The sequence below is a fragment of the Gorilla gorilla genome, chromosome 9 (genome assembly GCF_029281585.2).
Source record: "Gorilla gorilla gorilla isolate KB3781 chromosome 9, NHGRI_mGorGor1-v2.1_pri, whole genome shotgun sequence".
NCBI lineage: Eukaryota > Metazoa > Chordata > Mammalia > Primates > Hominidae > Gorilla > Gorilla gorilla.
The window spans coordinates 70,542,632-70,564,520 of record NC_073233.2 but is presented as its reverse complement, the minus strand read 5'-3'; the positions used below and the strand labels follow the sequence as shown (position 1 = coordinate 70,564,520).

Genomic DNA, 21,889 nt, shown 5'->3' with positions numbered 1-21,889 from the left:
TGCCCGGCGGCGGTCAGGTCGAACCAATCATAAGGCCGGAAGGGGCGGGAACTAGGATACGTGGCTGAGCGCGCGCGGTGGGGCGGGAGGTTTGGGGTCAAGGAGCAAACTCTGCACAAGATGGCGGCGGTAGCGGCAGTGGCGGCGCGTAGGAGGCGGTGAGGAGCCCGGAATCTGGGGGCGCGCCCGGGACGCCCCCAGATCCCCCAAGTCCCATTCCACTCCTTCCTGTGTGTCTCTTGACACTCTGCCACCCCCGGCCTCGTGAGGAACCTTTGTTCCTCTGGAGGCGGCCTCAGACGCCTCCGGTCTCCCCGTGGTAGATCCGAGCGACGCTGGGGGCCTTGCCTCTGGGGCTCCGGGCTCCCGCCCGGCGGTTTAGTAAAGCCACAGCTGTGCGTCTTTCTTGGTCTTGGCCGCTCTCAGCCGCCGCCCTCCTTTGGCTGTTTGTGGCGGTCAACGTCGCCGCCCCCTTCCTGCAGTGCGCGGGGTCGTCGGGGCGGGGGAAAAGATGCGGCCTGGCCTCGGGGAATGCAGCCTGCGGCCCTGCGGCCCCTCGGCTGAGCTGGAAGCACCGGGCCAGCAGTTAAGCCTGTACTACCCTTCTGGCTCTGCCCTGTAGAGCTCCGAATCCTCCTCTGCCCTTGTCTTCACGTGAGCACCAGCTCTGGCTTAGTGCAGTGTCCACGGTCGCTGGGCACGGCCCAGGGTCCAGTAAGCTCACGGCGTGGATGGTGTTGCTCAAACACAACATGTAATCGAATGGCTTGGTCCACGCTCTCGGGTTTATATTACTGGGGAAAAAAAAAAGATTCGAAACGTATCACCAGTGCCACAAATGTTTACTAGGACCTAACGGATATACTGGGGTGGGGTAGGCGTGTACTCTCCAAAGCAATGAAGAAAGCGTGGATCATAAACTCAGTTCCCTGGGAGCCTGTGATCTGAAACAATAAATGCGTGCAACTTTCCCTGCAGCTTATTCCTGACTTTGGCCTATGAACACCTTTCTTGGGGTGGTCAAAGCATCCGTGAATTCCTTAGGGCCCTCCAACAGGTCATATCTGAAAGATGCTTTAGGAATCCTATCTCCATTGGCATCTTTCCGAACCAATTTTACAGACTGTGCAAATAGGGCCCCAGAGGGTATTTAACTCACTGTACGTCTTTTTTTTTTTTTTTTTTTTTGAGACAGTCTCGCTCTGTTGCCCAGGCTGGAGTGCAGTGGCGAGATCTCGGCTCACTGCAAGCTCCGCCTCCTGGGTTCACGCCATTCTCCTGCCTCAGCCTCCTGAGTAGCTGGGACTACAGGCACCCGCCACCACGCCTGGCTATTTTTTTGTATTTTTAGTAGAGACGGGGTTTCACTATGTTGGTGAGGATGGTCTCGATCTCTTGACCTCGTGATCCACCCGCCTCGGCCTCCCAAAGTGCTGGGATTACAGGCGTGAGCCACCGCGCCCGGCCTCAACTCACTGTACTTCTATTTACTGCTGCTTTTGGCAGGTGGACGTGGGTCAGTGGCCAAGAGTGCTTGTTGCAGTCACTCAGGTCACTCACTGCAGGACCTGTGCCGCATGCCTGGCTATGGAGTTTTGTGGTAGCATTTATTCTGCTTGGCCTATTAAACCACAGTGCCTAGTGTTTTCTTCATTTTTCTGTCTGGCCTGCTGTGGAACAGTTGTTTCGTACATTCCTCTGGAGCTGGAGGAGAGTCCTGTGATGAGATCATAGTACACTCTGTGATCTCATTTCTGGTAATTTTCTTTTAGCTTTCAAGCAGATGCTGAAGCTAATGCTAGATAACTAGATACAATGTGTATAATAAACCCTGTCTTTAGTTACCTTATTATAGGTTGTCAAATTTTATTTATTTATTTATTTATTTATTTGTTTGTTTACTTATTGAGACAGGGTCTCGCTCTGTTGCCTAGGTTGGAGTGCAGGGGTGCAATCTCGGCTTACTCCAGCTTCCACCTCCCTCAAGCGATTCTCCTGCCTCATCCTCCCGAGTCCTGGGATTACAGACGTGTGCCACCGCGCCCAGCTAATTTTTGTATTTTTAGTAGAGACCACATTGACCAGTCTTAATTAATTTACTTTTTTGAGACAGAGTCTTGTGCTGTGGCCCAGGCTGGAGAGCGGTGGTGCAATCGTAGCTCATGCAGCCTCAAACTCCTGCGTTCAGGCAGTCCTCCGGCTTCAGCCTCCTGATTAGCTGGGACTACAGGCACCTGCCACCATGCCTCGCTACTCTTTTTTTTTTTTAAGTAGAGGCGAGGTCTTGCTGTGTTGCCCAATCTTCCCTTTTTGACCTCCCGAAGTGCTAGGATTATAGACGTGAGCCACTGTGCCTGGCTGGTTGTAAAACTTTGTTGCTTAGAAGAACCCTCCCACCCCCAGTCTGAAACACTTTCTCAGAGTATGCTCGTATTCTGCCCATATCAGTGTCACTGGGAGAGCATGTTTAGAATGTGGTGTCAGCCGGGCACGATGGCTCACACCTGTAATCCCAGCACTTTGGGAGGCCGAGGCTGGCGGATCACCTGAGGTTGGGAGTTCGAGACCAGCCTGACCAAGACAGAGAAACCCCGTCTCTACTAAAAATACAAAATTAGCCGAGTGTGGTGGCACGCGCCTGTAATCCCAGCTACTTGGGAGGCAGAGGCAGGAGAATCACTTGAACCCGCGAGGCAGAGGTTGCGGTGAGCCGAGATTGTGCCATTGCACTCCAGCATGGGCAACAAGAGTGAAACTCAGTTTCAAAGAAAATTAAAAATAAAATGCGGTATCCAGGGTGGGTGCAGTGGCTCACGCCTGTAATTCCAGCATTTTGGAAGGCCAAGGTGGAAAGATGGCTTTAGCCTAGAAGTTCAAGACAAGCCTGGGCAACTTTTTTTTCTTGTTTTTGAGACAGAGTCACACTTTGTCACCCAGGCTAGAGTGCAGTGGTGCGATCTCGGCTCACTGCAACCTCTGACTCCCAGGCTCAAACCATTCTCGTTCCTCAGCCTCCCCAGTAGCTGGGATTATAGGCATGTGCCACTATGCCTGGCTAATTTTTGTGTATATCTGTTTTTTCTAGGTGGTGTCTCGCTGTGTTGCCCAGGCTGGAATGCAGTGGCACAACCTTGGCTCACTGCAACCTCTGCCTCCCGGGTTCAAGCAATTTTCCTGCCTCAGCCTCCTGAGTAGCTGGGACTGCAGGCGTGTGCCACCATGCCCTGTTAATTTTTTTTTTTGTATTTTTAGTAGAGACGGGGTTTCATCGTGTTGGCCAGGCTGGCCTCAAACTCCTGACCTCAGGTGATCCACCTGCCTCAGCCTCACAAAGTGCTGGGATTACAGGTGTGAGCCACCACGCCCGGCCTAATTTTTGTATTTTTAGTAGAGATGGAGTTTCGCCATGTTGGCCAGGCTGGTCTAACTCCTGATCTCGTGATCTGCCCACCTGGGCCTCCCAAAGTGCCAAGATCATAGGTGTGAGCTACCATGCCTGGCTGACTCTTAACAGACATTAAAATTTGAGAATCTCTGTTTAGGATTTACTCAGAATCCTAAGGATGAATCCTGGATGAATATATTCTTCAAACTAACTTATTTAAATAAGCCTATTAGTCTCTTATCTGTCATTTCATAGCACATTAGGAAATTGACAATTCGTGATAACCTTGGGATGATGGTCCTCAATGAGACAGGCCCGTTTCATCCTGCTAGTGATTAGTGTGCTGTATTGTGCATCATGGTAAAGCACATGGGCCCCAGAGTCAAGCATAACTGGGTTCAGTTCGTTTCATCCCTTACCAGCTATTTAATCTTGGGTGAACTATTCAACCTTTTATGCTTTAATTTTCCCATCTGGAAATAAACCCCAACCCTATATTCACCAAGAAAACAATGGAAGAAAGGGAAAAGAAGATGCGTGTAAAGAAGTGGTTGTGAACCCAGGTTGCTCATTAGAGTTGTTTAGGGAACTTTAAAAAAACTTTAGCCAGTGGGGCGCGATGACACAACGCCTGGAATCCCAGCACTGTGGGAGACTGAGGCGGGCGGATCTAGGTCAGGAGTTCGATACGAGCCTGGCCAACATGGTGAAACCCCGTCTCTACTAAAAATACAAAAAATAAGCTGGGCATGGTGGTGGGCACCTGTAATCCCAGCTGCTCGGGAGGCTGAGGCGGGAGAATCGCTTGAACCCAGGAGGCAGAGGTTGCAGTGAGCTGAGATCACGTCACTGCACTCCAACCTGGGTGACAGAGCAAGACTCCATCTCAAAAAAAAAAAAAAAAGTCTAATGCCCAGGCTCCTCTCATTAAGTTAAAATCTTTAGAAGTGAGACCAGGTCACTGATATTGTTAAAAACTGCAGGCAGGCTGGGCACAGTGGCTGACACTATAATCCCAACACTTTGGGAGGCCAAGATGGGAGGACTGCTTGAGCCCAGGAGTTTAAGACCAGCCTGGGCAACAAAGTGAGGCCCTGTTGCTACCAAAAAAAATTTTTATTTATTTTTTTTGAGTAAGAGTCACGCTCTGTTGCCCAGGCTGGAGTGCAATGGTGTGATCTGCTCACTGTAACCTCCACCTCCTGGTTAAAGCAGTTCTCCTGCCTCAGCCTCCTGAATAGCTGGGATTACAGGCCCCTGCCCCCATGCCTGGCTAATTTTTGTATTTTTAGTAGAGATGGGGTTTCACCATATTGGCCAGGCTGGTCTCTTTGCCAGGCTGGTCTCGAACTCCTGACCTTGTGATCCGCCCACCCCGGCCTCCCAAAGTGCTGGGATTACAGGTGTGAGCCACTGCGCCTGGCCAGAAAAAAAAAAAAAAAACCCACAACTTTTTAAAAAATTAGCTGGGTGCTGTGGCGAGCAACTGTAGTCCCAGCTACTTGGGAGGGTGAGGCAGGTGGATCACCTGAGGTCAGGAATTCAAGACCAGCCTGGCCAACATGGTGAAACTCCGTCTCTACCAAAAATACAAAAATTAGCTGGGCATGGTGGTGTGCTCCTGTAATTCAGTTACTTAGGAGGTTGAGGCACCGGAATTGCTTGAACCTGGGAGGCGGAGGTTACAGTGAGCTGAGATCATGCCATGGCACTCTAGCCTGGGTGATGGAGTGAGACTGTCTCAAAAAAAGCAAAAAACAAAAACTGCAGGCAGAATTAAAAACTAGTAATATAAAGTGATTACCCAGGCCCCTAGGGGTGCATTAGGGCTCAGAACATTTTAGCTATTGTTATTTTTTTTCAGCTTTGGGTAGTGATGGTGGTGTTTTGAAGATACAGGAGTAGAAATCAGAGAAACAGGCTGCCTAGGGTGCTAGGGATGTTAGGACCCTAGGAACTGTAACCAGCAGGCTAACAGGGTACATCTTTTTTTTTTTTTTTTTCCCTGAGAGTTTTGCTCCATCACCTAGGCTGGAGTGCAGTGGCACAATCTTGGCTCACTGCAACCTCTGCCTCCCGGGTTCAAGCGATTCTCATGCCTCAGCCTCCCGAGTAGCTGTGACTACTGATGCTCAACGCCATGCCCAGCTAATTTTTGTATTTTAAGTAGAGATGGGGTTTCATCATGTTGGCCAGGCTGGTCTTGAACTCCTGACCTCAAGTGGTCCACCCGCCTCAGCCTCCCAAAGTGGTGGGATTACAGACGTGACATGAGCCACTGCGCCCGGCCTTCATGTTTAGCTCTTTAACTTTGCATCCACCCAATGCCTTGCCGATAGAAAGATGTGGCTTGCTTTGTTTCTCTGTTCCACGCATATGGTACTACCATTTCCTCTGAGACTGGCTGTTACTGCTCCCTACCTCTGAGAGGCTGATGTCACCAGAGTCAACACCAGGGCCTCTGAAGGTGAAAGATCCTCTGTGTACTCTGCCTTTCTTTTTTTTTTTTTTTTTTTTTTTTTTGAGAGGGAGTTTTACTTTGTCGCCCAGGCTGCTGGAGTGCAGTGGAGTGATCTCAGCTCACTGCAAGCTCCGCCTCCCAGGTTCACACCATTCTCCTGCCTCAGCCTCCCGAGTAGCTGGGACTACAGCCACCCACCACCACGCCTGGCTAATTTTTTGTATTTTTAATAGAGATGGAGTTTCATCGTGTTAGCCAGGATGGTCTCGAACTCCTGACCTCGTGATCTGTCGGCCTTGGCCTCCTGAAGTGCTGGGATTACAGGCATGAGCCACCGCACCCGGCCCTTTTTTTTTTTTTTTTTTGGAGATGGAGTCTCACTCTGTCACCCAGGCTGGAGTGCAGTGGCGCGATCTCGACTCACTGCAAGTTCTGCCTCCCGGATTCATGCCATTCTCCAGCTCCAGCCTCCCAAGTAGCTGGGACTACAGGCGCCTGCCACCACGCCCGGCTAATTTTTTGTATTTTTAGTAGAGATGGGGTTTCACTGTGTTAGCCAGGACAGTCTTGATCTCCTGACCTCGTGATCTGCCCACTTCAGCCTCCCAGAGTGCTGGGATTACAGGCGTGAGCCACTGCGCCTGGCTTTTTTTTTTTTGTCTAGCTGTGTCACCCAGGCTGGAGTGCAGTGGCGCGATCTTGGCTCACTGCAAGCTCCACCTCCTAGGTTCACGCCATTCTCCTGCCTCAGCCTCCCGAGTAGCTGGGACTTCAGGTGGCCGCCACCACGCCCAGCTAATTTTTTTTGAATTTTTAGTAGAGACGGGGTTTCACCGTGTTAGCCAGGATGGTCTTGATCTCCTGACCTCGTGATCCGCCCGCCGCAGCCTCTCAAAGTGCTGGGATTACAGGCGTGAGCCACCGCGCCCAGCCTACTCTGCCTTTCAAAGGGAAGGTGTGAGTGAGCCAACTTCTCAGGCCTGATCCTAAACCCTGTGTACACTCTTGCCTTGTTTTGTATTTGATGTGACTACATCTTTCTCTCCTCTTTCCTCAACTATCTTCTAGTGCTATGACAGGAAGAAGCTTTTCCTTTTGAAGGGGGCCCCTTCTGACCCCCATGCTGATTGCTCTGTCTTTGTCCTTTTCTCCTTAGGTCTTGGGCGTCTTTGGTACTGGCTTTTTTAGGGGTCTGCCTGGGGATTACCCTTGCTGTGGATAGAAGCAACTTTAAGACCTGTGAAGAGAGTTCTTTCTGCAAGTATGATATTTCTGGGAGAGACGGATGGAATGTAGGGTAATGTGGGAGGTGTCTGTGGCAGATGGAGTGCCTAAGGACACTGCAGGTGATAGAGGGACTTAGGGACATTGCAGGTGGCCCTTTACCTTACTTCCCAACCCTTCACTTGGCAGGCGACAGAGAAGCATACGGCCAGGCCTCTCTCCATACCGAGCCTTGCTGGACTCTCTACAGCTTGGTCCTGATTCCCTCACGGTCCATCTGATCCATGAGGTCACCAAGGTCAGGAGAGACAAGGAAGAGTCTGGTGGGGGGTGGGGCAATGGCTGTGGGGTAATTTGGAAAGGGGGAAATTGTGGCCAACAGCTTGTCCTAGCCTAATCTTTGGACTTTTACTTTATGAAGAAATGTGATCTTGGCCTTTAGGCAAAGGGCTCAAAGGAAGAAACCCCTTAGGAGAGAATGGGTTCAAAGAGCATTCCATGGTGTATCCCATTTCCTTTCTCCAGATCCAAACCTCTGTCCCCGCAGGTGTTGCTGGTGCTAGAGCTTCAGGGGCTTCAAAAGAACATGACTCGGTTCAGGATTGATGAGCTGGAGCCTCGGCGACCCCGATACCGTGTACCAGATGTTTTGGTGGCTGATCCACCAATAGCCCGGTAAATTTTTCCTGAGAAACGTCCATTTCTGTGGCCCCTTTCTCCTTCCTGATGAACCTTTTTTTGGTTGCTGACATTCTTTCCCAAAATAAGGTAGTAGTTAACTAGCATAGCACCTTGCCATACTCCTCAACCTTTCCCCACCTCTTCTTCTGTTTCACTTTTCTCTTTATCCCTTTATCCTCATTCATTCATTCAGCAAACAAGTATTGCTTTTTCCTCCCTGACAGGCCTGGGCTGGATGCTGGTTCTATAAGTAGAAATAAACAAGGCCCTGTTTATTTACAGATCTAGTTCTCCAGGAATACAATGTCTACCTGCTTGCTTGTTTGCTTCCTTCCTTCCTTCCTTCCTCCTTTCCTTTTCCTTAGATATTCAGAATAGGATTACTCAGATTCTTGTGTCATGATACTCTGTCATCAGTGTTCCATGCATCCATCCATGACTTTCTCTTAAATACATAATTTAGAAAATAACATAGTGGCCGGGCATGGTGGCTCAACGCCTGTAATCCCAGCACTTTGGGAGGTCGAGGTGGGCAGATCACGAGGTCAGGAGTTGGAGACCAGCTTGGCCAACATGGTGAAACCCCATCTCTACTAAAAATACAAAAATTAGCCAGGTGTGGTGGTGCGGACGTGTAATCCCAGCTACTCAGGAGGCTGAGGCAGGACGGTTACTTGAACCCAGGAGGCAGAGGTTGCAGTGAGCCGAGATTGTGTCACTGCACTACAGCCTGGGCGACAGAGTGAGACTCTCTCAAATACTCCACCCTATAAACTCTCCACTCAGCCCAGCCCGCACTGTCCTGTACCCTTGACTGCTCCAGACGTAGGTAGTCGTTATTCTGAAGCTTATCCTTCCTTTGCCTTTTTTTTGTTCTTACAGTTGTATTATGTGTGTATACATATGCACACATGTCTGTGTGCCTAAGCAATAAATTATATATATTTTTTGTTTTTGAGCTTTACAGAGGAAGTATCTTAGTGCATGTGGTCTTCTGGGGTTTCCGTTTTTTCTTTTTTTTTTTTTTGAGATGGAGTCTCACTGTCGCCCAGGCTGGAGTACAGTGGCGTGATCTGCGTTAGCCAGGATGGTCTCGATCTCCTGACCTCGTGATCCGCCTGCCTCGGCCTCCCAAAGTGCTGGGATTACAGGCGTGAGCCACCGCGCCCGGCTGGGTTTCCGTTTTTCACATAACTTTATTTAATTCCATTTCATATAGCTCTAGTTCATTCATTTTTACTGCTGCATATTATTATGTCGTATGAATATACCCCAACTGATTAATCCATTTTTAGGTTGATAAGCCTTGGGGTTGTTTCCAGTGTTTTGCTAGCCAAAGTGTTGCTACGAACCTTCTTGTACATGTCTCCTGTTATCCTTGCTCGGGAGTTTCTCTTTGGTGTATAACTAGGAGAGGAATTGCAGGATTGTAGAATATGGAGATGATCAGCTTCCCAAGATAAAGCCAAAGTGGTTTACCAGTTTACACTTCCACCAGTGATTTATAAGAAGCCGTCATTGAAGCTGGGCAAGCCAGGATGGTCTCGATCTCCTGACATCGTGATCCGCCCGTCTCAGCCTCCCAAAGTGCTGGGATTACAGGCTTGAGCCACCATGCCCAGCCAGCCTTCCCTATTATTAATATGACTATGGTTCATTTGTGATAACTAGTGAATTGATAGTGATACATTAGTTACTAAAGTTCATACTTGAGGTTTCTTTAGTTTTTGTGTATGTTCTTTTTCTGTTCCAGGATTTCATCCAGGATATGTTATTACATTTAGTTGTCATGTTTCCTTAGGGCCCTCTAGACTGATAAAATTTCTTAGACTTTTCCTTTTTCTTAATGATCCTAAAGGTACTTTTGATAAACAGAAATTCCTAATTTTAATGTATTTAGATGTATCAGTCTTTTACCCTCTGTTGTTAGCCTTTTCTTTGTTGTGTTTAGTCTTTCTCTACCTCAAGGTCAGAAAAAAAAAATATATATATATATATATTTTTTTTTGAGACAGAGTCTTGCTCTGTTGCTTAGGCTGAGTGCAGTAGTGCGATCTTGGCTCACCACAACCTCCGCCTCCTGTGTTGAAGCGATTCTTTCTTCAGCATCAGCCTCCCGAGTAGCTGGGACTACAGGCGTGCGCCACTATGCCTGAGTAGCTGGGACTACAGGCGTGCACCACTATGCCCGAGTAGCTGGGACTGCAGGCTCATGCCACTATGCCCAAGTAGCTGGGACTACAGGCGTGCGTCACTATACCCGGCTACTTTTTGTATTTTTAGTAGAGACAGGGTTTTACTATGTTGACCAGGCTGGTCTCGAACTCCTGACCTCATGATCCACCTACCTTGGCCTCCGAAAGTGCTGAGATTACAGGAATGAGCCACCATGCCTGGCCAAAAATATATTTTTTAATTTTCTTCTAACACTTTTGCTTTCATTTATTTACTTATTTTGAGATCGGGTTATGAGACTGGCTAATTTTTGTATTTTTGGTAGAGATGGGTTTTCACCATGTTGCCCAATCTGGTCTTGAACACCAGGGCTCAAGCGATCCACCTGCCTCGGTCTCCCAAAGTGCTAGGGTTACAATAGTGGGCCACCGAGCCCATCCTAAAGCTTTTACTTTTAAATTTTAAGCAGGCTGGGTGTGATGGCTCATGCCTGTAATCCCAGCACTTTGAGAGGCCGAGGCGGACAGATCACTTGAGGTCAGGAGTTCAAGACCAGCCCGGTCAACATGGTGAAACCCCATCTCTACTGAAAATACAAAACTTAGCCGGGCGTGGTGATGGGCGCCTGTAATTCCAGCTACTCGGGTGCCTGATGCACAAGAATCACTTGAAACCGGGAGGCAGAGGTTGCAATGAGCCGAGATTGTGCCACTGCACTCCAGTCTGGGTGATAGAGTGAGACTATCTTAAGAAAAAAAAAATTTTTAAGTCATAATCTTTCTGCAGTTGATACTTGTATCTGGTATTAGATAGAAATATGATATGAAGGGGTTGGGCGTGGTAGCTCATGCCTGTAATCCCAGCACTTTGGGAGGCCGAGGCAAGTGGATCACTTGAGGTCAGGAATTTGAGATTAGCCTGGCCAACATGGCGAAAAATCGTATCTCCTAAAAATACAAAAAAAAATTAGCCGGGTGTGGTTGCACCTGCCTGTAATATCAGTTACTAGGGAGGCTGAGTCAGGAGAATCACTTGAACCTGGAAGGTGGAGGTTGCAGTGAGCCAAGGTTGTGCCACTGTGCTCCAGCCTGGGCAACAGAGCGAGACTCCATCTCAAAAAAAAAAAAAAAAGTACATCATTTTTCTTCATATTTGGAAAATCATTTTTTTTCCTATATGGAAAATGTTTTTTCAGTTCCATTTTTGAATAGTTCTCCTTTCCTCTCTCATCTGCTATGCCATCTCTTAGTATTTAGTACATTTAAAAAAGTAATAAGTGGCCAGGCACAGTGGCTCACGCCTGTAATCCCAGCACTTTGCGAGGCTGAGGTGGGTGGATCACCTGAGGTCAGGAGTTTGAGACCAGCCTCAACATGAAGAAACCCCATCTCTACTAAAAATACAAAATTAGCCAGGTGTGGTGGTGCATGCCTGTAATCCCAGCTACTTGGGAGGCTGAGGCAGGAGAATTGCTTGAACCTGGGAGACGGAGGTTGCGGTGAGCTGAGATTGTGCCATTGCACTCCAGCCTGGGCAACAAGAGTGAAACTCTGTCTCAAAAAAAAAAAAAAAAAAGTAATAAATATGCTTGGGTCTGTTTCTGGGCCCTTTGGTTCTGTTTATTAACTTGTCTATCCCTGCTCTGTTACCACACTGCCTATTTCTCTTAACAGGTAGATTTCCCCCTGTCTTCTAAAGTGTCATTACTCCTCTTGGCCCTTTGTACTTCCTTATATTTCTTTTGATATGTTTCCCAGGCTTTCTGTCTCTGGTCGTGATGAGAACAGTGTGGAGTTAACCATGGCTGAGGGACCCTACAAGATCATTTTGACAGCACGGCCATTCCGCCTTGACCTACTAGAGGACCGAAGTCTTTTGCTTAGTGTCAATGCCCGAGGACTCTTGGAGTTTGAGCACCAGAGGGCCCCTAGGGTCTCGTGAGTACAGGGGTTGGGACTGCAGGGAACCTAGTGTGAAAGAGCGTAGGGGTGTTGTGAGGTCTGGCACGGGGAGGAGACGGTGGTGGGACAGCCAGGTAGGGCCTGGGGGCTGGGAGAAGCTCTCTGTCAGGGAGGGTAGGAACCAGACCCGGGTGCGGTTTTTTCCATTTCCTGTACAGACCAGGAGGCAGTCACTTTTGTCCCTGAGCTGTACCCTGGGCATCTCTGGGAGACCTGCCTGGGTCTGTGTCTCCTTCTTCCCCTTCTCACATCATCACATTTCCCAGATTTATTTTCTTCTTTTTATTTATTTATTTTTTTTGGTTTCTTTTTCCCCCCATCTCTGGAAGTTTGTCGACTGAAACTCACTTTTATGTTTCTGTTTTTGTGTTGGTTTTGTGCCTCTTTTTCCCCTTCCCTACCCATCTCCTCCTGCCCCAGTTTCTCGGATAAGGTTAATCTCACGCTTGGTAGCATATGGGATAAGATCAAGAACCTTTTCTCTAGGTAAATCCATGGCCACCGGTACTGTATCTGTTCCTCTGCCCTTACCCATTCCTCACTCTAGCCTTCAGGGGGAGGTGCCCCAGACCCTTCCAGCCTTTCACTCACCCCACTTTCCCCTGCCGTGTGATGTCTGGTCCTGTTACCTGTTACCCTGGCTGGGAGCCCCCAGAAGAAGGAAGGTGAGATACTGAAAGTCAGGTCCTTCAGGAATGTAGGGAGCTTATTGCTTTGCCAGGGGATGGAGAGATGCTGCCTATTGCTGGGGTTCCTGACTCTCAGCTGAGGGGCACCTGAGGTTCTGGGCAGAGCTACTTGCCCTTGAAAGCATTTTTTGGCAGAATCTCTTGAAGTCCCTATGTATGTCTGTAGAGGCTTGGTATAGTATGACCCACATGCCTTTGCAAAGCCATTGTGTCAGGCCAGGAGGCTGAGGCCCAGGGAGAGCACTTGGGGCCAGAATCTCTCAGTAGAGGCAACAGAGCCAGGATTGGCATTCATAACCCAGGCCCCTGAATCATCCTGCCTTTCTCTTCTGGGATGTTGACAGAGGCTGGTGTTCAGGCCTGTGCCTCCTGGTGGCACTTATTCCTCATTTTCCTTTCTCATTTCTCTCCCCATCCTTTGCAAACTTATCTGCTCATTGTGGGTTCCCTCTCCAAGCTTTAACATTTAGTCCCTTCCTCCAATGCCTTCGTTCCTTTGGACCCTTGGCTCTCTATTCCCCAACCCCTCCTTCCACTAGCCCCTCGTCCCTGCCCCCTCTGGATTGGAGCAGACAGCTCTCCTACCTTCCAGGCAAGGATCAAAAGACCCAGCTGAGGGCGATGGGGCCCGGCCTGAGGAAACACCCAGGGATGGCGACAAGGCAAGTTGGAGCGGGTGGGTGGTTGGAGGATAGGGCTGGCTGGGAGGGTGGAGGGGAGAGGCCCATGAGAAACTTGAACTTAGTCTCACCATCAGGGATGGGATTTAGTTCATGGGAGCGGGGAAAGAGAGAACTGGTATGATTGGAGAGTGGTCCTCTTTTCTTCTTAACAGCCAGAGGAGACTCAGGGGAAGGCAGAGAAAGATGAGCCAGGAGCCTGGGAGGAGACATTCAAAACTCACTCTGACAGCAAGCCGTATGGTGAGGGGCTCGGGTTCCTTGGGCTGGGGTGCAGGGCTCCTTTCCAAGCAGAAGCTCTGAAGCTTGTTTGTTTTTCTTCCAGGCCCCATGTCTGTGGGTTTGGACTTCTCTCTGCCAGGCATGGAGCATGTCTATGGGATCCCTGAGCATGCAGACAACCTGAGGCTGAAGGTCACTGAGTGAGTCCTATGGTGACATCAGGAAGATGGAGGTGGGCAGGAAGGAGTCAGGCCTTTAGGGAGATGGGTGTGCATATTGGATACTCCAGGCAAGCATGGGTCACTTCTTGTGTCCAGAATCACCTTTGGTGATAGAAAATTTTTTGAGAAAGGACAAGAGGAGCCTTTGCTTATCTCTCACCTGTGTCTGTGGAGTGGTGTTAGCATATAACGCAGCCTGGGGCCAGTTAGCAGCCCAAGTCTGTCTGTTTGCCTGCAGGGGTGGGGAGCCATATCGCCTCTACAATTTGGATGTGTTCCAGTATGAGCTGTACAACCCAATGGCCTTGTATGGGTCTGTGCCTGTGCTCCTGGCACACAACCCTCATCGCGACTTGGGCATCTTCTGGCTCAATGCTGCAGAGACCTGGGTTGATATATCTTCGAACACTGCCGGGAAGGTGAGAGCACAGGCACGGGGAAAAAGGAGGGAGTGAAGCTTCCAGGCCTTGAGGCAAATAGGTATACTAGGGGCATTAGCTATTTGGGGACTGGGTTTGAGAAGGGGCTGTGGGCCTGGTGGGCAGCATTTGAGTTCCCTAATCACTCCCAGGTGACACGCTCACTCACATTCTTAGGGAAGGCATTGCCTATTCTGGGCTGACGGAGTGCACTTATTATCAGTGTGTTATGTGCTAGGTACTCTTCTGGGTGCTGGGGATATAGTGTTAACTGAGGTTGAAAAGGTTCTGGGCTGGGTGTGGTGGCTCATGCCTGTAATCCCAGCACTTTGGGAGGCTGAGGTGGGCAGATCACCTGAGGTCAGAAGTTGGAGAACAGCCTGGCCAACATGGCGAAACCTCATCTCTACTAGAAAAACAAAAATTGGCCGGGTGTGGCGGCGGACTCCTGTAATCCCAGCTATTCAGGAGGCTAAGGCAGGTTAATTGCATGAATCTGGTTGGTGCAGGTTGCAGTGAGCGGAGATTTCACCACTGCACTCCAGCCTGGGTGACAGAGTGAGACTCTGTTTCAGAAAAAAAAAACAAAGAAAGGTTCTGACTCACAGGGAGGAAGACACGTTAAACACATAACAAAGGAGGCAAGATGGGGCCGGGCATGATGGCTCACGTCTGTAATCCCAGCACTTGGGGAGGCTGAGGCAAGAGGATCGCTTGAGGCCAGGAGTTCGAGACCAGCCTGGGCAACATGGCGAGACCCCATCTCTATAAAAACGTTTGAAAAATAAAAATAATAAGCAAGATGATGCCGGGTGCAGTGGCTCCCACCTGTAATCCCAGCACTTTGGGAGGGCGAGGTGGACAGATCACAAGGTCAAGAGATCGAGACCATCCTGGCCAACATTGTGAAACCCTGTTTCTACTGAAAATACAAAAGTTAGCTGGGTGTGGTGGTGTGCGCCTGTAGTCTTAGCTACTCGGGAGGCTGAGGCAGGAGAACTGGTTGAACTGGGGAGGTGGAGATTGCAGTGAGCTAAGATCACACCATTGCACTCCAGCCTGGCAAAAGAGTGAGACTCTGTCTAAAAAAAAAAAAAGAATGCAAGATGAGTTTGGGGTGATTAAGTGCTAACAAAGACATGAAAGAGAGTCTTTGTTAGCACTTAACCACCCAAAACTGGTGGGGTAGGGGTGGGGGCTGTACTGCTTTAGATAGTGTGGTCTAGGAAAGCCTCACTGAAGAGGCCCCATTTAGTCTTACCGAAAGCAACTTAGACGAGCCAGCTCTGTGTGGACTCTGGGAGAAAATTGCTGCTTTTTGTCTTGGGGTTGGAAAATGGGAGGGCAGGAGGTGTCTGACCCCTTTGCGGTCACCTATACAGACCCTGTTTGGGAAGATGATGGACTACCTGCAGGGCTCTGGGGAGACCCCACAGACAGATGTTCGCTGGATGTCAGAGACTGGCATCATTGACGTCTTCCTGCTGCTGGGGCCCTCCATCTCTGATGTTTTCCGGCAATATGCTAGTCTCACAGGTACATGGTTTTCCCTGCCTCATTCTTCTGCTCTTTTCTTGTCGGGTGATTCTATGTGTTTTCAGAGATCCTGTGCCCCAGCTTGTTTTCTAGGTTTATACCCCTCAGCCTGCCTCTAGTTCACAAGCCTCCCTCAGTTTCTGGGTGTTGGGCCTGATCCTCGTTGTGACCCCCATCCCTCGATGAACCTGCAGGAACCCAGGCGTTGCCCCCACTCTTCTCCCTCGGCTACCACCAGAGCCGTTGGAACTACCGGGACGAGGCTGATGTGCTGGAAGTGGATCAGGGCTTTGATGATCACAACCTGCCCTGTGATGTCATCTGGCTAGACATTGAACATGCTGATGGCAAGCGGTATTTCACCTGGGACCCCAGTCGCTTCCCTCAGCCCCGCACCATGCTTGAGCACTTGGCTTCTAAGAGGCGGAAGGTAAGGGGTTGCAGTCACGCTTGGTCTTCTCAGGGTAGGGCTGAAGCATAGTTTAGCCTTAAAGAGACCTGAGCACCCCTGTTCCTTGCCCCCAGCTGGTGGCCATCGTAGACCCCCACATCAAGGTGGACTCCGGCTACCGAGTTCACGAGGAGCTGCGGAACCTGGGGCTGTATGTTAAAACCCGGGATGGCTCTGACTATGAGGGCTGGTGCTGGCCAGGTAAGCAGACCCAGAATTGAGGGAGAGGTGATTGGCCAGGGGGGTAGAATGGTGGCTCTTTTGCCCCTTAGCGGATTGAGAGCCACCCTTAACTTCTCCCAGGCTCAGCTGGTTACCCTGACTTCACTAATCCCACGATGAGGGCCTGGTGGGCTAACATGTTCAGCTATGACAATTATGAGGTAGGGAAGGCCTCTCCCCATGACCTGTGTCTGTCTGTCCCACCTGCCTCCCTGAATCTCTCTCCGCTTGCCAACCCTTCTATGGTTGTTTGCCTGCAACATATCAGGGGGCCTTGATGATCCGGGGAGGGCCCTGAAAAATGCATCTTTTTAGATTCCTAGGAGCTCTCTTCTCTGACACTGTTTGTCTTCTTCCTCCCCTTTGTCCTTCTGTCCCCATTTTCTGCCCACATTCCCAGGGCTCAGCTCCCAACCTCTTTGTCTGGAATGACATGAACGAACCATCTGTGTTCAATGGTCCTGAGGTCACCATGCTCAAGGATGCCCAGCATTATGGGGGCTGGGAGCACCGGGATGTGCATAACATCTATGGCCTTTATGTGGTAAGGGCCTGAGAGAGGAGAGTTGGTGGAAAGAGGGAAAACAGCCCTGAGACTGAGGGCCTAGGGAACTTGCACCAGATGACAGCTGGCTTTTGCTCCTCACTACCCCTCTCTTCTCTCCTCACCCAGCACATGGCGACTGCTGATGGGCTGAGACAGCGCTCTGGGGGCATGGAACGCCCCTTTGTCCTGGCCAGGGCCTTCTTCGCTGGCTCCCAGCGCTTTGGTAAGGTTTAGAGAATGGAGCTGTGGCAGAAGGGTGTGAAGGCCAGATCTCAGGAGCCATGGACCTGGACCTGCCTCTCTGAGGAATGGGAGCCGCACACTGCATCTGTTTCTTCTCAGCTATGTGGTTTGAAGGAAGTCAGGGCGTGGGAGGTCCACTCCTTGTTCAAATGTTCTTGTGAACTGCATCTTCAGCAGGGTTCTGGGGACCCAGAGCAGATGTGGGAGGTCAGCCATGTAAAAAGCTGAACCCCTTTACCATGTGCAAGCTCCCCACTTCTTGTCTTCCTCAGGAGCCGTGTGGACAGGGGACAACACTGCCGAGTGGGACCATTTGAAGATCTCTATTCCTATGTGTCTCAGCTTGGGGCTGGTGGGACTTTCCTTCTGTGGGGGTAAGACAGGGAGGAATTTGGGGTCTTGGTTTGGTGGGAAAGGGGCAAAGTAGAGGGCACAGGACCAAGGTGTTGTAAGCAAAGAGAGTTGAGAGTCCAAGTTAGGGCCTTGGGAAGTTTCTCAAGCAGTATCTCTCCTTCACCCTCTTTTCCAACCTGCTTCCTCTCTCTCCTCTACCAGCGGATGTGGGTGGCTTCTTCAAAAACCCAGAGCCAGAGCTGCTTGTGCGCTGGTACCAGATGGGTGCTTACCAGCCATTCTTCCGGGCACATGCCCACTTGGACACTGGGCGACGAGAGCCATGGCTGTTACCATCTCAGCACAATGATATAATCCGAGATGCCTTGGGCCAGCGATATTCTTTGCTGCCCTTCTGGTACACCCTCTTATATCAGGCCCATCGGGAAGGCATTCCTGTCATGAGGTGAGGCGTTCACTTGGGCTGTGAAGAGTGGGCTGAGGTGGCTGGGGGTATTAGGGACTGGGCTTCATCTCTGGGTCTCTTTCTTCACTCACCACAGCCTTGTAAAGGATGGAAAATCATTAAGGTCAAGAGTGAAGGGGAGCTTAATGGAGATGAATAATAGTAAACATTTAAAGAAAATTGACAGCAGTCATAAGCTCTTTCAGAAAAATAAAACAGGGTAATGGGATTAGGTGGTCATAAAAACCCTTTTTGAGGCCGGGCATAGTGGCTCACACCTGTAATCCCAGCACTTTGGGAGGCTGAGGTGGGCAGATCACCTGAGGTCAGGAGTTTGAGACCAGCCTGGCCAACATGGCGAAACCCCATCTCTACTAAAAATACAAAAATTAGCTGGGCATCATGGCGCCTGTAATCCCAGCTACTTGGGAGGCTGAGGCACGAGAATCACTTGAACCCAGGAGGTAGAGGTTGCAGTGAGCCGAGATTGCTCTGCTGCACTCCAGCCTGGGTGACAGAGGGAGACTCCGTCTCAAAAAAAATGAAAAAAAAAAAAAAAAGCGTTTTGAGAAGAAGGCTGTGTGAGATGAGGCCTGAATGAATGGGACAGACCATGTTAGGTAGGAAGAGTCTTCCAAGTAGAGGGAATTGCAAGTACAAAAATTCTAAAGGAGAAATTAGTTTGTTATGTACTAGGAATAGAAAAAAACAGTGTGTCTTGGGTAAAGAAGCAGAAGGAGAGCTAGGAGATGAGATTAAGAAGAAAGTGTGATCTGCTCCTGGGGGGCCTTGCAAGCCAGGGTTGCAACCCAGGGTTGTAAGCCAGGGCGGTGAAACATGCAAGGAGGCTACTGGCAGGCTGCTGTGCAGCATGGTTTCGGTAGAGGGCAGAGAAGAAGCAGGGAGATGGCTTAGGAAGTTAAATGACTAAGACTGGATTGTATAACTGAGACCTGAACCCCAACCCGACTGTCTGACTGCAAACTCCTGGGTCTTAACCCCTGTGCTGTTCTTTTCTTTTTTTTTTTTGAGACAAAGTCTCACTCTCGTCCCCCAGGCTGGAGTGGGATGGTGTGATCTTGGCTCACTGAATGCACTCCGCCTCCCGGGTTCAAGTGATTCTCCAGCCTCAGCCTCCTGAGTAGCTGGGATCACAGGTGCCTGCCACCATGCCCGGCTAATTTTTGTATTTTTAGTAGAGATGGGGTTTCACCATGTTGGTCAGGCTGATCTCGAACTCCTGACCTCAGGTGATCTGCCCGCCTCGGCCTCCCAAAGTGTTGGGATTACAGGTGTGAGCCACCACACCTGGCCTGTGCTGTTCTTTTCTTATTGCCAGTTCCTGGAGGAGCATCTCTGACTTGTGCCAAAATTGAAAAGTTTTCCTTTATTGTCTTTCTTCCTTCCTAGGCCCCTGTGGGTGCAGTATCCTCAGGATGTGACTACCTTCAATATAGATGATCAGTACTTGCTTGGTGAGAAATGAGGACAGTTGGTGGTGGGTTGGCTTTGGGCCAAGCAGCACTGCGGATGCCCAGGGAGGTACTAGTGAAGCTGGTGGTGCAGAGGGCAGGCACTTTGGTGTTCCCTGTTCTGGGAACTAATCCCCCTATTCAGAGTTGATTCTGGCATATTTTAGGGGATGCGTTGCTGGTTCACCCTGTATCAGACTCTGGAGCCCATGGTGTCCAGGTCTATCTGCCTGGCCAAGGGGAGGTGAGTTAAGGAAGGGCATGGTGGGGAAAGATGGTGGAAGCCAAAGGAGGCAAACAGGACGGGACCCCTGTGCACTGAGTGATCCGGTATCTTACCTCTTTTGTCACTCACAGGTGTGGTATGACATTCAAAGCTACCAGAAGCATCATGGTCCCCAGACCCTGTACCTGCCTGTAACTCTAAGCAGTGTGAGTAAGCCTGGTCTGGCTGCCGGTTCCATCTCCCTGTAAATTTCCAGAAGGGGAGGGAATGTGTGCCTTAGGGTCCAGTACCTACGTGGGCATACATGAGTAAGCAAAACATGCTGTGGGGCCCAAGGTTGGACAAGGGGGCAACTTCATCCTGGCATTGCTCTTGCCCTAGATCCCTGTGTTCCAGCGTGGAGGGACAATCGTGCCTCGATGGATGCGAGTGCGGCGGTCTTCAGAATGTATGAAGGATGACCCCATCACTCTCTTTGTTGCACTTAGCCCTCAGGTAAGTGCATAGGCAGCGAGTCTCCTCAGCCATTTGCCTGCCTTCCTAGGACTCAGTTCTCTGGGGTTGTTCCCCTCACTCCCTCTTGGGCTCAGGCACTCACCTATCCCACTTCTTGCTCAGGGTACAGCTCAAGGAGAGCTTTTTCTGGATGATGGGCACACGTTCAACTATCAGACTCGCCAAGAGTTCCTGCTGCGTCGATTCTCATTCTCTGGCAACACCCTTGTCTCCAGGTAATGGGTCACCCACTCTTCCTTGGCTGCCTTTGCTGGGGCCTGATCCTTGTGGGGGCTCCCAGTTCACTGTGCTCTTTTCTCACATTCTGACCTTGCTTTGGGTCTCCTCCTTCCTTCTCTTCTGTTATTTTTTCCCCCTGATGGACATCTGCTTTTACCATCTCCAGCTCAGCAGACCCTGAAGGACACTTTGAGACACCAATCTGGATTGAGCGGGTGGTGATAATAGGGGCTGGAAAGCCAGCAGCTGTGGTACTCCAGACAAAAGGTGAGTGACCAATCTGGCCCCTAGGATGGGGGAAGGAGGGGAAGCCGGGGCAGGTTTAGGGATGCCCTTGCCTGTAGGAACGTTGTTGTTATGCTATAGCCCATTGGTATGACTATGGCACTCTTTTATTCCTCCTCCAGGATCTCCAGAAAGCCGCCTGTCCTTCCAGCATGACCCTGAGACCTCTGTGTTGGTCCTGCGCAAGCCTGGCATCAATGTGGCATCTGATTGGAGTATTCACCTGCGATAACCCAAGGGATGTTCTGGGTTAGGGGGAGAGAAGGGGAGCATTAGTGCTGAGAGATATTCTTTCTTCTGCCTTGGAGTTTGGCCCTCCCCAGACTTCACTTATGCTAGTCTGAGACCCAGATTCTGCCAACATTTGGGCAGGATGAGAGGGCTGACCCTGGGCTCCAAATTCCTCTTGTGATCTCCTCACCTCTCCCACTCCATTGATACCAACTCTTTCCCTTCATTCCCCCAACATCCTGTTGCTCTAACTGGAGCACATTCACTTATGAACACCAGGAAACCACAGGGCCCTTGTCGCCCCTTCTCTTTCCCTTATTTAGGAGCCCTGAACTCCCCCAGACTCTATCCATTCATGCCTCTTGTATGTTGATGCCATTTCTTGGAAGAAGATGAGGGCAATGAGTTAGGGCTTCTTTTCCCCTTCCCTCCCACCAGATTGCTCTCCCACCTTTCATTTCTTCCTCCAGGCTTTACTCCCCTTTTTATGCCCCACCAATACACTGGGACCACCCCTTACCTGGGACAGGATGAATGGATCAAATGAGTGAGGTTGCTAAAGAACATCCTTTTCCCTCTCATTCTACCCTTTTCCTCTCCCCGATTCCTTGTAGAGCTGCTGCAATTCTGAGAGGGGCAGTTCTACCTCCTCTGTCCTTTGGCAGAGAGACGTTTCCACACCTCTTAGGGGATGGGCATTAAACTTCTTTTGCCCCCTTCTTGTCCCCTTTGAGGGGCATTTAAGATGGAGAAATCAGTTTTGGTTTCAGTGAATCATGGTCACCTGTATTTATTGCTAGGAGAAGCCTGAGGGTGGGGGGAGATGATCATGTGTGCTCGGGGTTGGCTGGAAGCCCTGCGTGGGGGGTTGGGGGAGGACTAATGGGGAGTCGGGGAATATTTGTGGGTATTTTTTTTACTTCCTCTTGGTTCCCAGCTGTGACACGTTTTGATCAAAGGAGAAACAATAAAGGGATAAACCATAAATAACTGGTGGTAGTCTGGATTCTAGTTCTAGCCTGAG

The 21,889-nt window shown here is 50.1% G+C and overlaps 1 protein-coding gene across 2 annotated transcripts; it reads left to right on the top strand.

Annotated features, from left to right (window-relative positions):
• Positions 1 to 2: 2 nt before the first annotated feature.
• Positions 3 to 21,852, top strand: GANAB (glucosidase II alpha subunit). Of its 2 annotated transcripts, XM_004051351.4 has the most exons (25): positions 3 to 158; positions 7,003 to 7,107; positions 7,260 to 7,368; positions 7,618 to 7,745; positions 11,684 to 11,863; positions 12,308 to 12,373; positions 13,169 to 13,238; positions 13,412 to 13,499; positions 13,582 to 13,678; positions 13,938 to 14,118; positions 15,501 to 15,654; positions 15,849 to 16,084; positions 16,180 to 16,306; positions 16,409 to 16,488; positions 16,728 to 16,871; positions 17,001 to 17,097; positions 17,390 to 17,491; positions 17,673 to 17,916; positions 19,327 to 19,391; positions 19,556 to 19,632; positions 19,746 to 19,820; positions 19,996 to 20,109; positions 20,233 to 20,345; positions 20,516 to 20,616; positions 20,757 to 21,852. In XM_004051351.4, the coding sequence occupies exons 1-25, from the start codon at positions 121 to 123 to the stop codon at positions 20,864 to 20,866; spliced, it is 2,901 nt and encodes a 966-aa protein (XP_004051399.3). In that variant the 5' UTR covers positions 3 to 120; the 3' UTR covers positions 20,867 to 21,852. The 2 variants fall into 2 exon arrangements, with proteins under 2 accessions (XP_004051399.3, XP_004051398.3); XM_004051350.4 differs by lacking the exon at positions 12,308 to 12,373 and having other exon boundaries at positions 21 to 158.
• Positions 21,853 to 21,889: the final 37 nt, after the last annotated feature.

Coding starts and splice junctions, on each gene's coding strand:
- GANAB (XM_004051351.4), top strand. CDS start 121: ATGGCGGCGGTAGCGGCAGTGGCGGCGCGTAGGAGGCG. Junction 14,119..15,500: donor CTTCGAACACTGCCGGGAAG/GTGAGAGCACAG, acceptor TCACCTATACAG/ACCCTGTTTGGGAAGATGAT. Junction 17,492..17,672: donor GGGACTTTCCTTCTGTGGGG/GTAAGACAGGGA, acceptor CTCCTCTACCAG/CGGATGTGGGTGGCTTCTTC.